This window comes from Pygocentrus nattereri, chromosome 18 (assembly GCF_015220715.1).
Source record: "Pygocentrus nattereri isolate fPygNat1 chromosome 18, fPygNat1.pri, whole genome shotgun sequence".
Classification (NCBI taxonomy): domain Eukaryota; kingdom Metazoa; phylum Chordata; class Actinopteri; order Characiformes; family Serrasalmidae; genus Pygocentrus; species Pygocentrus nattereri.
In genome coordinates this window covers 36,931,651-36,947,591 of record NC_051228.1, presented here as the reverse complement: position 1 = coordinate 36,947,591, position 15,941 = coordinate 36,931,651, and the positions used below count along the sequence as shown (strand labels likewise).

General features: G+C 39.5%; 1 protein-coding gene across 4 annotated transcripts in view; it reads left to right on the top strand.

The window, feature by feature from the left end:
- Nucleotides 1-10,071: 10,071 nt before the first annotated feature.
- Nucleotides 10,072-15,941, top strand: part of postna (periostin, osteoblast specific factor a) — a 54,147-nt gene continuing 48,277 nt past the window's right edge. For 3 of the 4 annotated variants that reach the window (XM_017691434.2, XM_017691433.2, XM_017691432.2), the window contains exons 1-2: nucleotides 10,141-10,259; nucleotides 11,518-11,616. In XM_017691434.2, coding sequence (XP_017546923.1) covers nucleotides 10,141-10,259; nucleotides 11,518-11,616 — 218 coding nt within the window. Of the gene's footprint in view, nucleotides 10,260-11,517; nucleotides 11,617-15,941 lie in introns of all 4 variants that reach the window. The other variant, XM_017691431.2, reaches the window with a different exon arrangement.

The following is a 15,941-nucleotide window of genomic DNA, read 5'->3' as shown; positions in this document are numbered from 1 at the left end:
CTGCTGCTAGTGTGTGTGTGTGTGTGTGTGGACAACATGGACAGGCTGCTGACTGGCTACAGCTGCTAAAGTAGAACCCTACACTGGCCACTTGTGATATTTTAACCATCTGGTATTTTTACATAAATGATTTGGCTGTATTGATTTAAAAAAAAAAACAATAATATGGTGGGTCCACCAGCCCACTGAGTAACAAACAAACACCACACAGGGGTTAAATAAAGTGTTTGAATATTGCATATGAAATTAGAAAATATTTAATATCGTTATGAATAAACTTTCACACAGAAGATGTAAGTGCTTTTATAACACACTAACATCATTTTTTTTTTTATTTTACTATTTTTATTTCCACACACCAGGCTTAGATGAAACATTGGTGTTTGAACTTTGTAAGACATTCAAACAATATATTCTTGGCTTTGAATGTTGCCGTTTGACAGTTCTACATTTGTGGTCTTTGCGATGTGTTCGAGTGCAAATTTTCATGGCAGGCGAGAGGCAGTGCTGACGGAAGGCTATACTCAGTAGACCTCCCTTCCCTCAGTCAGTGTATTAAACCAGCAGATGACTGACAATTCAAAGCAAAAAGGGGTCATTTTGGCAGAAACAGTGTGGTGGTTTAGGTCTGTGCGGTGTGCGCCGCTTGTTGAAACTCTTTAAACTGTGATGTTTGTTCTGAGACCTCCCCTCCTGACTGTGATTGATCCATGGTCTGAGATTTTCTTCTGTCTGTGATTGGCACACTGCACAAAGCAGGGTTCTAACAGTGCCAAGATATGCAACCAAGCTCTTTTTATCAATGTTTATGACAGCATTTATGGCAGCAGTCAGGTTTTTAGTTCTTTTATCATTTTAAGTACACCCAGTGGTTTAGAGCATCCTATTGGTCCCAATCACTGTGTCATTTGTCCTGAGACCTCCACTTGACTGTGATCGGGTCTAATCACCACCTCATATACTCTTAGAACTCCCCCTGACTGCAACTGGTATGGGGGCAGTCATGGGCTGGGGGGTGAGGGACCCAGCCTTGTGACCGGAAGGTCGCTGGTTCAATCCCCTTAGCTGACAGCACATGACTGAAGCGTCCTTGAGCAAGACACCTAACCCCCAACTGCTCCCCGGGCGCTGTGGATAGGGCTGCCCACCGCTCTGGGCAAGTGTGCTCACTGCCCTTAGTGTGTATGTGTTCACTAGTGTGTATGTGGTGGTTCACTTCACGGATGGGTTAAATGCGGAGGTGAAATATATATATATATTTTTTTTTTTAAGTGTTTATTTATACAGTATTTATGACTGTGTTTGGCAGCAGGTTTGTTCAGTTTCATTTAGTTCTTTCATTATTTAATGTATACTTACTTTGTCGGTTGATCTGAGACCTCCCACACCTGCGACTGGCCTAATCGCTGTGCCGGTTGTTCTGAGGCTGCTACCTGCTGGTGCCAAAGCATACACCCAAGTCTTCACAATATTTATCTAGTTTGTTGTTTACAGTATACTGTCGGCCTTAGTTGGCATCAGTTCTTCGTTGTCAGCTTGGCGTTTTGGCCCTAAGAGGACAGAAATAATCAACTCTTGATTGAATTTGCGATTCAATATTGATTTTTTTCAAACAATTAAAGGATCACAATTTTTATGTCATGGCACAAGTTTGTAATGTGCCTAGAACTGGGAGGCAGCAGGCCTGGAGCTGGCACTGAACCTGCCAGTGTAGGCTACGTCAGGAGTGTGAGAGGAGATCGTCTGCTTCTGCTACAGCCTTTTCAGAGGACTTTTATTATATACGTTGTGTATATTGGCGCAGTCTATTGAAATGACAGGCATGCCAGACTGAAACCATAGAGTGACAAAGTATTTATATTCACGAGCTTTAGAATGCTTGAGCGAGGCCAGCCCACCTGAAGTTTACTCACACACGAAAGAGCAATAGCGGAGCCTCCTCATGTTGAAGGGAACCCTGACTGTTGAGATATGTAAGCCTCAACGTGGCCACTCACTCTCATATACTGCATTTTCAAACTTTCCAACCATAAGACATCATCACAGGGCAACCGTGGAGGCCTACTTGTCATATCTGCCATGCCACTTGTCATATTTTTAGAAATACCGTACAAAACATTTCTATTTATATATTCTATATGAGTAGTATTGGACATTATTTTAAGTCATGCGAACTCTTAAAAGTCGGGGTTCCCTTCCAAGAATTTGCACTCTGCCTTACTGTGTTTGATTCATCAACTGATGCTAAGTGTCTTTAGCTGAAGGATTTCATATCATATACCACATCATATCATATCATATCATACCATATCATACAGCCTACTATACCTGTGTTATTCTTACTATGCAACTATTTAAAGCTTGTACCTTATAGAGTTACGCATGGCGCAGCTCTCCTTTCATCTTCATTCACTGTTCCCCTCCCCCGAGAATAAACTGAGTGAGTAGCCTGTAAGCACAAAGACGTGGGGATGAATCTTAACCCAAACATTGTTTAGTGATTTACATATGTATTCAGCGGTTATACTATATTGATTATTGCATTCACTTTAATAATGCTGGATAATATGTTTGCAGTATATATCCCTACTTCAATATCATATTACCCTTGTATCACGATTATATTGAGCTGGTAAGCTCACTATTATGTAATATTCTGCATCATCACCATTTATCATTGTATAATTGTAATGCATCTCATTTCCATAACCACACGTTTACAGGTTGGTACTTTCAGACTGAGTTACATTTAAAGTAGATTCAATCCTGAGGTGACCATATCAATCTGTAGAACAAACAAGTCAGTCCATGTTTGTTTGAAGGGCCAGTGCATTATTCTAAAGATACAACTAAATAAAAAATTCTGAAGACGTGTGTATTATTTTTTAAATATTTTTTTTATTTTTTTTGTGGGCCGTACGAGTTTAACCTGGGTTTTGGGGCTATTGTTTTAAGATTTATTGATTTGAGATTTGTAGATCACCGGTCGACAACATGTTGCATCCAGCAGAATCAGATTTTTATGGAAAAACAAAATGATTTCCCTTTGCAATAAAATAAAGCGCTGTTCATTCAACAGTTTTAACAGTAAATGGTCTTAAACACTGGAGTTACTGTAGCCTGTGGTTGCTAATTCATCAACCCTGACGAAATGGCAAAGAGAGAAATTTAAGACAAACATCAATGATTTGAGATATGTGGACTTATTTGCATTTATAATCACTCCAGCTGGTTTCCTGATGCGTTTAATCCGCAACGAGAAACTGACAAACGCTAAAAAGTCGCAAAGCTGAAGTCTAAGTTTCCCGTTCCACCTTGAATGGTGCAGCAGTTACGTTCTGCTGCCTCTGGCACCGTTTAAGGTGGAACGGGAAAGTTTGAATAAGAAGCTGGTGAATGAGAAGCGACTTCAGCCTCGTAAACAGTTGAGCGTTGAGACATTTTACAAGGAATTCTACTTTTGTGGAAAAGTTTCCTGCTGGAGATGTGAGAAAAGTGGCTAAAGCTGAGCTGAAGCTTAAAGCAGAGCAAAGTAAATCTGCGTTTTTTCGTTTATTGTATTTTTAGTGTCTACTAGTACATCAGCACACACTGACATATTTACAGCCGAGATGGTAAAATGAGCATAATATATTGCGGCTCTCAAGGGGGCTTGATTTTTGTTAAAAGGACAAAATGGCTTTTCTTAACATTTGGCCTGAGTAATTGTGCATTGTTACTATAAATAAGTATCATTTTGATAGATTTGTACATGAGTACCATTGAAATGACCCTGCAATGGACTGGCGACCTGTCCAGGGTGTATCCTACTTTCCACCTGATGACCACTGGGATAGACTCCAGCTCCCCGCTGTCACCCAGAAGGAGAAGCGGCTTAGAAGGTGTGTGTGTGTGTGTGTGTGTGTGTGTGTGTGTGTGTGTCATTGAAATGAATACTTCCAAAAAACCCCAAATTATCACTCCTTACATTTAAATATAGAATTCATCACAAATCTCAAAGTCCTGGGTATGTTTCTCATTCTCAAGTAAAGATCACACACATTTTATTGTTATGCTTATTTTTATGAAAACATATTTATGTAAATGTATTATGAAGCGGTGTCCATCAGCACCATACATCAAAAAAGAAAACGTCTGATTTTATCTGTAAATCAGTTTCTGTTTTACTTTTATACACTTGAGTATGTTAAATGTAGATATTTTTACATTTCATTTCAGTATAATTTTGAAGTGAAACTACTTTTAATTATATAAGGCTTTGTCACAGTACCTGCATTTTCACTTCCGTACAGTATATTTACTAAAGGAATAACAGTAAAGACAATGTTGTAAAGTAACACAGAACTGGATGATTTTTCTGAACATATTTTGCATTTATTTGATTTTTTCCTGCTGTTTTTTTTATACATTACTATGGAAAAATCTGAAAAGTTAGTTTATTCATGAAAATTAGAGAGAAGCATCAACTACTATATATATATATATATATCATTCTGTGTCTTTCTTACAGCTTCCATTCTTTTTCAGGAGAATTGCTTTTAGTTTTTCCAAAGTGAACTGTTTGAACACAAAAAATTGTGTTTTTTTGTTATTTAAAATTGCTTAAATAATAGAAATATTAAAAGATATATATATATTTATACTTAGTAAAACTTATCACCAATATTCACAAATAAAATTTAAATAAAAAAAAAATTTAAATGAATACATTTTCAACTGTTATTTGGAATATATGGTAATAACATCATACTAAAAATTCCTGGTCAAGTAATGTCAAATTATGTCTCTCCCTTTTTCCACAATTAAATAGGAAAACACAGATTTTTACTGCTTTTTAGGCAAATTGAGAAAAGAATTGTTGCCGTATGGAGTCCCATTTTCTCTATATCTTGTAATCAAACAAAAAAATTACTGTTTAAACTACCAAAAGGTTTCAAGTATAAATGAATGGTCTTTGACTTTTGCACAGCAAAATTACCAGATGACACAGCCAGCAGTAAAGCTGATGAAGCACACATGATTGGATTCATGGTAAAATGCATTATGAACAGGCCTAAATGGTCACACACACACACACACACACACACACACACACACACACACACACACACACACACACACACACACACACACACAACAATATCAGTCATTCTACTAACACCTCATTGGCATAGTGCACTATAGGGACAGTGGCTGGTTGTGAGCACACTGTGAACCTGTATAACACGACTAATCAGAGTAAAGTTTACACTAATCATCAAATTTCATTAAACCCACATTTATCATGCAGCTATGAAGTGTTGGAGATTTCACAATGATTGATTACTGTTTAGGTAAGTAAGGTCACTCACAAACCCCACACCGTATCATATTACTCTGTGTGAGTGTGTGTGTGTGTGTGTGTGTGTGTGTGTGTGTGTGTGTAACATGTATTATGTAACTCACAGCAATTTGGAAGACCTCAAGACTTCCTTGGAAGCCAGCAAATTGTAAGAGATCCTAGAGAGAGCCGCTGCCGTTGCCTGAATCCGTCATTGTGTTGGATTCCTCTGGCCGACTGGACGCTTCAAACAGACCCTTAGACTGTATCAAAAGATAATAACAGTCAAAACTCAATCCACATGTTATGCATGGCCTTAAATGATGTTATCCAGCCAAACATCCCAGGGATGTGTAAAACTGTCAATGGGAATTCTTAATGAAAATGCTTACAGTCGTATACAAAGATTTGGACACAACCTTTCAAATTACATATCACCGCTGTCGGAAGAAAACCTCGTATCTCCACAATGGTAACTTTACAGGAAAAGGAAAAAACCTGCTTTACGTTTAATGTAAATCAATGGAACCAGAATTTTTTCCAAGTAATTTTGGGCCATTTCTTTGGGTCTGTTCATCATGAAACTTAAATACAATATAAAGGCCAAAAAGTACTTTCAAACGATGTCAAAAGCTGAAAAACGGAGATACGATCATTTTTCTCATTTTCATTATCTTGTCAACAACTCACGTTATCATACATTTTATTCATGTTGATCTTTTTTCCTGAAAACATCCACACAAATATATAAAATGTAAAATGAAACTGCGTATGACTAAGCAAATCATTCTACACTACTGTCTATTAAAGCATTATTACTTTTAAATTTAGCTTATGTTAAATGTAGAAAAAATGGATATACCACAGAGATATGAATATTAAATATTAAATATGGCATTTTTCTGCATACTTTAATGCACAATTTCTTTGTATTTGCTAAAAAATACAAAATGTGCCATGACTATTCCACAGGCCTTCTTTACATTTTATTTTTCCCCCAATATGTTAAACTTGGCAAATAAACAGTCATTAAAATGTGCAGTTTTCTCTGTACAGCATTGGTTCTAATACCGGTCCTCAGGGGCCTCCAGAAAGGTCTGTCCCTACGTGTTGCGAGGTGAGTTGGAGGAAAGATGTGGGCAATTTTGGGGGCTCTGAGGACCACCTCTGTACTTGTTTTCACTCAGAAAAGCAATATGTATTTTAGCTAGGGGCGCCCACACAAGCAAACGACTGCACTATTTGTCTAGGAGTATTGACGAGGGGCTTAATGAGTTCCTAATCAGTCAAAGTGATTTCAAAACCAAGCCAAAACGTTTCGTTCCAGCATTTCAAAACAGACCACCTGCAGTATTTCAGCGTAATAAAAGGCCATTTGGTTTCTGGAATGATCCCTGACTTGTGAAATGAATACAGCATTATATCATCTCACCCCAAATCAAAGAGGTTGCAGAACCAGTGCTGTGGGGGGGAGGGGGGTGTGGGTGGGGGGCTTTAATTAGTTCCCAAACACCATGTTGCTTGTCTTAGATCATTTGGTTCTGACCCACCATGGCTTTGGGTGCTTTCGTCTTCTTGGCTGGAGCACCAACTGGGTCACTTTCTTGTATGGACATGTACCTTTGATCTCTCTCTCTCTCTCTCTCTCTCTCTCTCTCTCTCTCTCTCTCTCTCTCTCTCGCCTCTTCCTTTTATTCAAATACTCTCTACACTGTGCAAGTGTGAAATCAGAGGTCATGTAATTGATTGATTCAATTCCAAGAACGTCGGAATGGACAGAATTAACCCAAAACCTGGAAAATATCACAAGTTTCTGCTTTTTTATCTGACACATTTCATGCAATCACTGATTAAATTCCCAAGAAAAACCCAAGAAACGTCCGAATGAATGGATTTAGCCCACAAAAGAGCAAGATCTGACGAGATACTGCTTTATGTCTGACAGTTTTGCATGCATTACCGATTGACCGCTCATTTCCCAACACACAGGCCAGTAATTCCACTTTAAGCTGTTTGACACCACGATCAAACAAAGCCTGCTTTTCCTAAGAGGTGGCTGTGCATTCAGTGGATAAAGCAAGCGTAACATAGTCAATCGGCCAGATGCTCTAAACTGAATTCCTGCATGTGCTTCGCTTATGCGATACGCCTGTCCGGTCTAGACCCACCGCAGCACTTCACACGAGGAGGCAGCTAAACCCTGGGTGGCATCCTTCACTAGGTTCTAATTGACTAATTTCCCCTTTGGTGTGGCGCAGGGGGCTTATCTGATTCGGATTAGCACCACGCTGTGCTCGGGCTGACATTGCAAGAGCTGCTCAAGGGCTTTTTTTTGTTAAAAGTTTTTTATGTTAAAATTTTAGCTGATACTGTTTACACCAATCAGGCAGAAGATTCTGACCACCTCCTTGTTTCCATGCTCATTGTCCATTTTATCAGCTCCACTTACTGTATACTTACTTAATTTGTACTTTATTAGGTACACCTTGCTAGTAAAAGGTTGGACCCCCTTTTGCCCTCAGAACTGCTTTAATTCTTCATCTCAGACTTTCAACAAGGTGTTGGAAACGTTCCTCAGAGATTCTGGTTGGTTATTTGAGCTCCTGTTGTCTTTCTATCATCTGGAACCAGTCTGCCCATTCTCCTCTGACCTCTCACATCAACAGGGCGTTTTCATCCACACAACTGACCGTTCACTGGATATTTCCTCTTTTTCGGACCGTTCTCTGTAAACCCTAGAGATGGTTGTGTGTGAAAATCCCAGCAGATCAGCAGTTTCTGGAATACTCAGACCAGCCCGTCTGGCACCAACAACCACGCCACGTTCAAAGTCTCTGAAATCCCCTTTCTTCCCCGTTCTGATGCTCGGTCTGCACTTCAGCAAGTTGCTTTGACCACCTCTACATGCCTAAATGCACTGAGCTGCTGCCGTGTGATTGGCTGATCAGCTATTTGTGTTAAACATAAAGTGGCTGGTGAGTGTATGTAAAAAGGAATATCAAGCAAAGGCCACTAAACTAGTCTTAAAAGGTCAGGAACAACAAGTCCAGAGAAGCTTTTAGTTGTTTAGTCTCATCATTTGTAAATGTTTATATCACACCAGATGTTAAAGCATTTGTTGGGCTGTGGCTTGTAGCTCGCAGCTTCGCCAGTCCTGCTCATTTCAGTTACTTTATGTCTGATTGGATGAGCAGGATAATGACTTGGGAAACCAGCATCCGCTCTGCCAAGAAATCAGGCAGCTGACTGTTCTCATTCGCTCACTTGTGGCTACATACGACATGACTTTTAATCAAGATGAAGAATGAAGGTAATTGCAGATTAAACCACTGGGGGAAAAATACCCACTGCCCACTACATCCACTCACCCCTCATTATGACTTAGAAATGAGGAGCTTTTAGCTACTTATCAAAGCTCAGTGTGATTAGATCTAGAACCTGGGTGGAGAACGATGGCTTTTCACTGATTCTGACTCACCAGTTTTGGTGGAACAGCTGCTTGGAGCTGAGATTTGTTTTGGCTAATGACAGAATGGCTTGTTAACGGTGTGCTGCTGTACCTCAACCACTAGAGGTAGTGATGCACACAGGGTTAAGTCAGACATTTATGCTCCTGTCTAAAGCCCCTCTGTTTGGGTTCTCGCACTCTCATGCTTATCCAGCCTCCTCTTCCCTGTTCACTCTTTCCACACACCTGTCAGAGCCAGAACAAGTGAGATAAGAGTGGTTCTAATTCCCTGGAGCTTATTCCCTCCCTTTTAAAATGCACCCATCTGGCTTTGACTTGTCCAAGGAGATCCCTGAGGCCTAATTCTGCAGCTAGCCTACATCTAAACTGTCACTCTCGCATGCTATATTGGAACCGGACCGAAGCCAAGGGATCAGGAGCGTTTCAGTGGGGAGTAAGATGGAGTTACGATGCAGTAAAGCTATCATCTTAATAGCTTCACTTCAGCAAGTTTCTGCAGTCTATTAGAGATTACAGTGTTCCAACATAGCCTCCTGTAGATGTCTAGGTGGATGGTACATTTTACAGTTAAATGTATGCATTAATGTTAACATACCATTATTATCCTATAAATTCTATCCTATATATCCTACATATATATATATATAAAATTGCTGCTGTCGGACCAAAATTTTGGGTCGTTTCTTTTGGTCCATTCATTATGAAATTTACAAACAATGAAAAGGACAACAGCCAATACACACACACACAGACACACACACACACACACACACACACACACACACACTTTTTTTCATGATGAATGCACCAAGAGAAATGGTTTAAAAGACTTGTTACATTAGCTTACATTAAAGTTTTCCATGTGTTTCCTTCTTGTATGACGTTATAATTTTGGACACACAAGACTTTATAACAGTGATGATATGCAGGCTTTTATTTTTGGAAAAAGTCATTTGTGAGTGAATATTTGACTTCTGTAGCCAGTCAGGTGGAAGAAAGGGCCTTTAGATGATGCAGTAACAGTGAAACTTTAATTGTAGTGAAATGTGAATAAAGGAAATATTGTTTTACTGTTAACGGTGCCGAATACTCAGCTGTGGGTGATGAGTCCTGCCACCCATAGGTGTTCAGCTCATCGGAGGAAAACATGTTAGACGTCCAGGGCTCCCTGGGCTCTGAGGGAGGGAGAGGTTACATAGGTTGATATTCACACTCTGCATTCATCCCCTCAGTGTGTGTGTGTGTGTGAGAGAGAGAGAATGAAGGGAGGGGTGATATAAAAACTGGCTCTCTGTTGCCTGCTCCCATTTCTGCTTTTTCAGTGGGTTTGTTCTGCAGGGGTAGATCCAAAATGAAGCTCCTGTTTGTGGCCACCTTGGCCCTGCTGGCCCTCTCCTACCTGGACCAGGTGGACTCATCTGCCTATGACAAGATCGTGTCCCACAGCCGCATCCGGGCCAGGACTCAGGGGTAAGGCTCAGTTTTCCCCTTGAGAATATGTGAGTATGAAAAATTTGGGGGGAAAATTGGAAAGCTGTAATAATTCCAGGGAAATGTAGTTTTGTATGTTTACTAAACACTTACCTTGTATTTTAAACGGTTCTCCTCAAATCTCTTAACCCGTTTTACTGTAACCTTTAATTGTAATGAATGAAATCATAAATAATTGTGAATTAAATACAGTGATTTTAAATAAAAGTTTGTTAAACCTTAAAATCTTAGAAACAAACAAACAAAACAAACGTAAATTTTATAGTACTTTTCAGGAAATTTGAATTTGGAGCTGAAATTGTCGTTTGTTTGCCAAATATTAACAAACTTTTATATTAGAGCTTGAGTGAAACTGATAAATTGATTCTTAATTTTTTTTTTTTGCAAAAGCTGAAACAAAGCCTTTTTAAAAATTAAAAATAAATAAATAAATAAATAAATAATCAGTTGACTTTTTACACTGTTTTCCATGCACTGATTAATACATTTTTAAATTGATAAATTGGTTAAAATCTAAAAGTTAGTTCACTTTTGCAAAGCCTTTGGAAAAAGCAAAAAACTAAATTAATTGACTTTTTAATTTGTTTTCCAAACAGTGAAACTGATAAACAGATTGGTGAATCGATAAATTGATTGAAAAATAAGCCAAATTAAAAAATCTTTCAAAAAAACAAATCTAAATTAAATCGACTGAAACGGACAAATTGATTGTGAAATTCAGAAATCAATGACAAAATAAAAGTTTACTTTTGCAAATCTAAGAAAAAACTTTTTAAACAAAAAAACGTTTTTAAATCTAATTGGGTCGACAGTTTTAAAAAATGTTTTTAAAAACAATTTAAACAATTTATTTTGTAATTTTTTTTTTTCAAGTTTACTTTTGCAAAACTAAAAAAAAAAAGCTTTATTTTAGTCTATTTTAGCCTAATTGGGTTGACTTTTTAAAATTGTTTTCCAAACATTGACGAACATTTGTGCTTTGAACTTGACAAAAGTAAAAAATTGTTAAGTTGATAAATTGATCAGAAAATAAAAGTTTACTTTTGCTTAAATCTGTCACAAAACGTCACTGATGACGGGTGGAGCTGATGCATGTGTTCTTAAATGCTCCTAAGTGGACTGACTCCAAAACCAGCTACCCAGGTGTGAAAGCAATTATCAGTTATGGGTTTTGAATCCGGACCCTGAAGCCTTCTTCTTTCTTCTCATCCTCTTTCTGTACACGCCTCGTTGGCAGGCCCAACGTGTGTGCCCTTCAGCAGGTCATGGGCACCAAAAAGAAGTATTTCAGCACATGCAGGAACTGGTACAAGGGATCCATCTGCGGCAAGAAGGCGTAAGTGCTCCGTCTCTCTGATCTGTGATGTCTGAGTGACCCTGTGTGCCGGTGGTAGATGTGTGTGGGTGACGGGGGGGCGGGTAATGGATAGGGGATTAGACAGGCTATGAGCTCCGAGCTGTATGCAGGATCTCACCTGATCCACAGAGAGGATGATGAAAGACAAACATCACTTTTATCTCTCCATTTCTCTGTCATCACTGTGCTGCGGACCCCCGGGGTAGATTGTTCCCTTTCAGAGATGCAGAGACGGATGGAGACACAGACGTATATAAATATCAGCCTCACAGTATTTGGCCTTAAAGGTAGAGGAGAAGCCAGGGAGGTGTTTCCCTGCTCTACTGGCCTGAAAGCAGCTAATCTTATTCTGAAGTAGCCACAGAAGTGGCCTCAGATTGGCCGTTGTAACCTTGCTCTGAGAGCTGCCGTCGGAGAACGTAACGTACCGGTCACTTTGGTAGAAACACTTTTCTCGTGGTTCCACCATGTACAGATGCCTGGCACAGTTTAGTCATCCTGTAGCTCTTCATTGGTGGTCAATTTTTAACCGCACAGCTGCTCTTGGCTGTCGGCTTTCACATGGCACACCCGTCTCGACCTAGCAGTGACACTGACGTGTGTAAAAAGAATGCTGTGACTCATACACTCATGCCAGCACCACACACTACCATGCTGTGCTGAGAATGGTCAGCCATAGTATGTGGTCAACAGCAGCCCCATAACATTAACCAGTGATGAATGGAGTAGAGGGTGGCTGACAACACATGAGCTGTAATTCTGTGATCGCACAACTGTATGGTGGACTTATTAAGTAGGCAGACCTCATAAAGTAACCAATGACTGGGCACTATGAGGCAGGCTGTAATGCACTATGAGGTAGGCAGCAGTGTACTATAAGGTAGCCAGTAGTGCACTATGAGGTAGGCCATAGTATATTATAATGTTGGTGAGAGTACACTAAGAGGCAGGCCGTAGTACAGTATAATGTAGGTAGTAGTGCACTATGAGGTTTGCTGTACAGCACTGTGAGGCAGGCTGTAGTATACTATGAGGCAGGCTGTAGTATACTATGAGGCAGGCTGTAGTATACTATAAGGTAGGCGGTAGTGCACTATAAGGTAGGTGGTAGTGCACTATGAGGCAGGCTGTAGTGTACTATGAGGCAGGCTGTAATGCAATATGAGGCAGGCTGTAGTATACTATAAGGTAGGCGGTAGTGCACTGTAAGGCAGGCTGTAGTGTACTATGAGGCAGGCTGTAGTGTACTATGAGGCAGGCTGTAGTGTACTATGAGGCAGGCTGTAGTGTACTATGAGGCAGGCTGTAGTGTACTATAATGTTGGCGATAGTGCACTATGAGGTAGGTGGTAGTGCACTATGAGGTAGGTGGTAGTGCACTATGAGGTAGGTGGTGGTGCACTATGAGGCAGGCTGTAGTGTACTATAATGTTGGCGATAGTGCATTATGAGGTAGGTGGTAGTGCACTATGAGGTAGGTGGTAGTGCACTATGAGGTAGGTGGTAGTGCACTATAAGGTGGGTGGTAAAAACACACAAGAGAAAACGTTTAAATATTATTTTTCTTATTGAAAATGCCGTAATTAATAGAATCCTTTTTTATTAATAACAGGTAGGGGTGCCCTTTGCATGTTGTTGCTATGTGGCCACAGAGTTCTTCAATGGACCTGTAATGTATACAACTGGAGTGAACCAGTACACTGCCTCAGGACATGGACAGGCATGGAAAAAACAAGTGCATAACAGACAAATATACATACATGTTTTTAAGAATGCAGAGTACATTACACTGTGGAAGTAATTAAATAGATTAAAAACAAAAAGAAAGTAAAAACAGCAGTGACCAGTGCGTCTGAAGAAATGCATTCCTTTAGTCGCATGTAATGAAGACCGTGGATGGCAACAATTATATCTGATCACTTTATAAGACCTACAGATTTTATTCACGAAAAATCAGAAAGCACCAAACAGGCTGTGTTTGGTTTTTTTGACAGAATATTGAATTATGCACATACTTTGAGAGGGCTTTGGGGCCCTGCATGGACTGCAACAAGGTCAGTTCACATGGTCAGAAATGTTTCCCATGTTTCTCAGAAAGCCTTCAGTTTTACCAAAGAACAGGAAAAGATGACTTGCGTTCTTGTCAGGCCTAAAAAGTCACTGTTGCCATAAGGCAACGCTGTGCAGTAAAGGGTTAACTGTTCTTTGAGAAGTCAAACCGCGATTTCCGATTCTACAGAACTTTATCTGAGCATAATGTGGCTTATGAGGCTTCCCCTGATGTCAGAACACTAAATGAGGTTTTCTGTGAGGTGAAAATGAGCTTGGCCAAGCTCCGCCGGCGAAGATCTCGCCCTGAGATGACGTGCTAATTTGCTTCAAGTGCCAGAGTAATATAGATGACAATCAAACAGAAATGTAGCTGTTGGCCTTTGATATGTTAAGCTGTTTAAACGGCGTGGCCAAGTTTTTAGAAGTCATAACTCCACTCGATGCAGCTTTTCCACTGGCAGAAAAACTGGCTCCAGGCAGAAACTGTTACCTTTCTTCCTTCTCTTCTTTCTTGCCATGCCAGTTTTGTCTTCACCTCTTCTGCACATCTTTTCCAGCAGACCGTTGCTCAATATGAGAAGCTGGATATTGAAAAAAAATGCACTGAACTAAATGGATTCAAATAATTTATTTCAACATGAATAAACATCTGACATCGGCATTACTGCTGTAGTAAACAGCAAAACAAATTTGAGGTGATAGTCATCTGGAATGAACGTATCTTTGGCCTCAGCTTTAGAACTAATCATTTGCAGAAGTTCTGCACTGGCCAGACGGTTCAAGGAGACAGGCTGTAGTTGAAGACATGGACTGTCTTCATGATTCTGTTTATGGCACATTGGCCCCTGTTCAAATGTGGGGCCTCTTTCATGTCCGGACTAATCAGTTTATATGCAACAGTGTATAAGTGTGCATCAGTGTGTGTGTGTGTGTGTGTGTGTGTGTACACTAAAGGTGGTACTGATAAAACTCAATGACGTTATTTCCAATATATATATATGTGTGTGTGTGTGTGTGTGTGTGTGTGTGTGTGTCTTCAATGTCATTTAAGTTTGCATACATAAAGAAAATGAAGCCATGCTGCTTGATTATTGTTCAGAAGACTGAAAAAGGCCGTAGACTAGACAGACATCAAAACTCGTGATTAGTAGAAAAGAAACTGAAACATCTGTAGCGGGTTTCAGCTGCATAATTTTGGGAGAAATTCTTAGGGATGACATGACCTGACATTCTGGTCCACTCTGAAAGTAAAACACAGGGAAAACTGTCATGGATTTATTTAGTTCATTGAGTTCAACAACCTATTTTCTAGGCATTTTAGTTTAAAACCTGTTTCTTTCTACACCAAGTCTGAATGTAGTTAGACTTTAGTCTGAGACCCCACATCTAATATTGGCTAAGGTCATTCTGAAAACCTTTGCCCATACTCTGTGTTATACTCTCTCCACTTACCAGTCCTTGGACCCCAGAGATTGCCACCTATAATGAAATTTGAAGATGGCTGTTTAGCTCACAGCGATCGCAACAGTCCACAGAAATAAGCATGTTCGTCATTTTCTGACGGAAACGAAATGGAAACGGATTGTCTTCCCAGAGGAAGGACTTCAGATTGTCTCGGATAAATAAAGCAGATCTCAATATTATATAATGGAAAGATCGCTGATTTCTGAACTGTTTCTCCTCGTGAGATTTCACTGTGAGAAGTTCTGGTGATGAAGGAGAAAAGCCTGAGTTGAATGACAGACTGCTGAAAGAGTTCTGTGATCTAGAACAGAGCTGGATGGATGGATGGATCTTTACTGATCCCGAAGGAAAGTTGCAGTGTTTCAGTAGAAAGACATACTTGCACATAAACTTACATACACTATGCAGAAAATAAAAAGTAGAGATAACACTAGACATAAGTTGGCATATGAAAGAGTAGAAGTAAAATAGACAACTTTTTTTCAAACATTTTTACTTGTAATTAAGTAAAATTCTCACTATATGGGCACATAATTTAGCTTGTTTTAACAAATGTGCTGAAAACGTTAAACGGTCTGCCAGTATATTGAATCATTTTACTGAGTAAAAAATACTTAAAACAGGGAAAACATAGAAACAAGCCAGATAATCTTATAATAAGTGCACAACCAGCTCTTAAATATTAGATTTTTCAACTAGAAAGATCATTTCACTCATCGAGACGCTGTTTTTGTCTACAGGTTATGGATATAAGGTAGTCATAAGATTAAAGCCTGCAAAATGTAGTT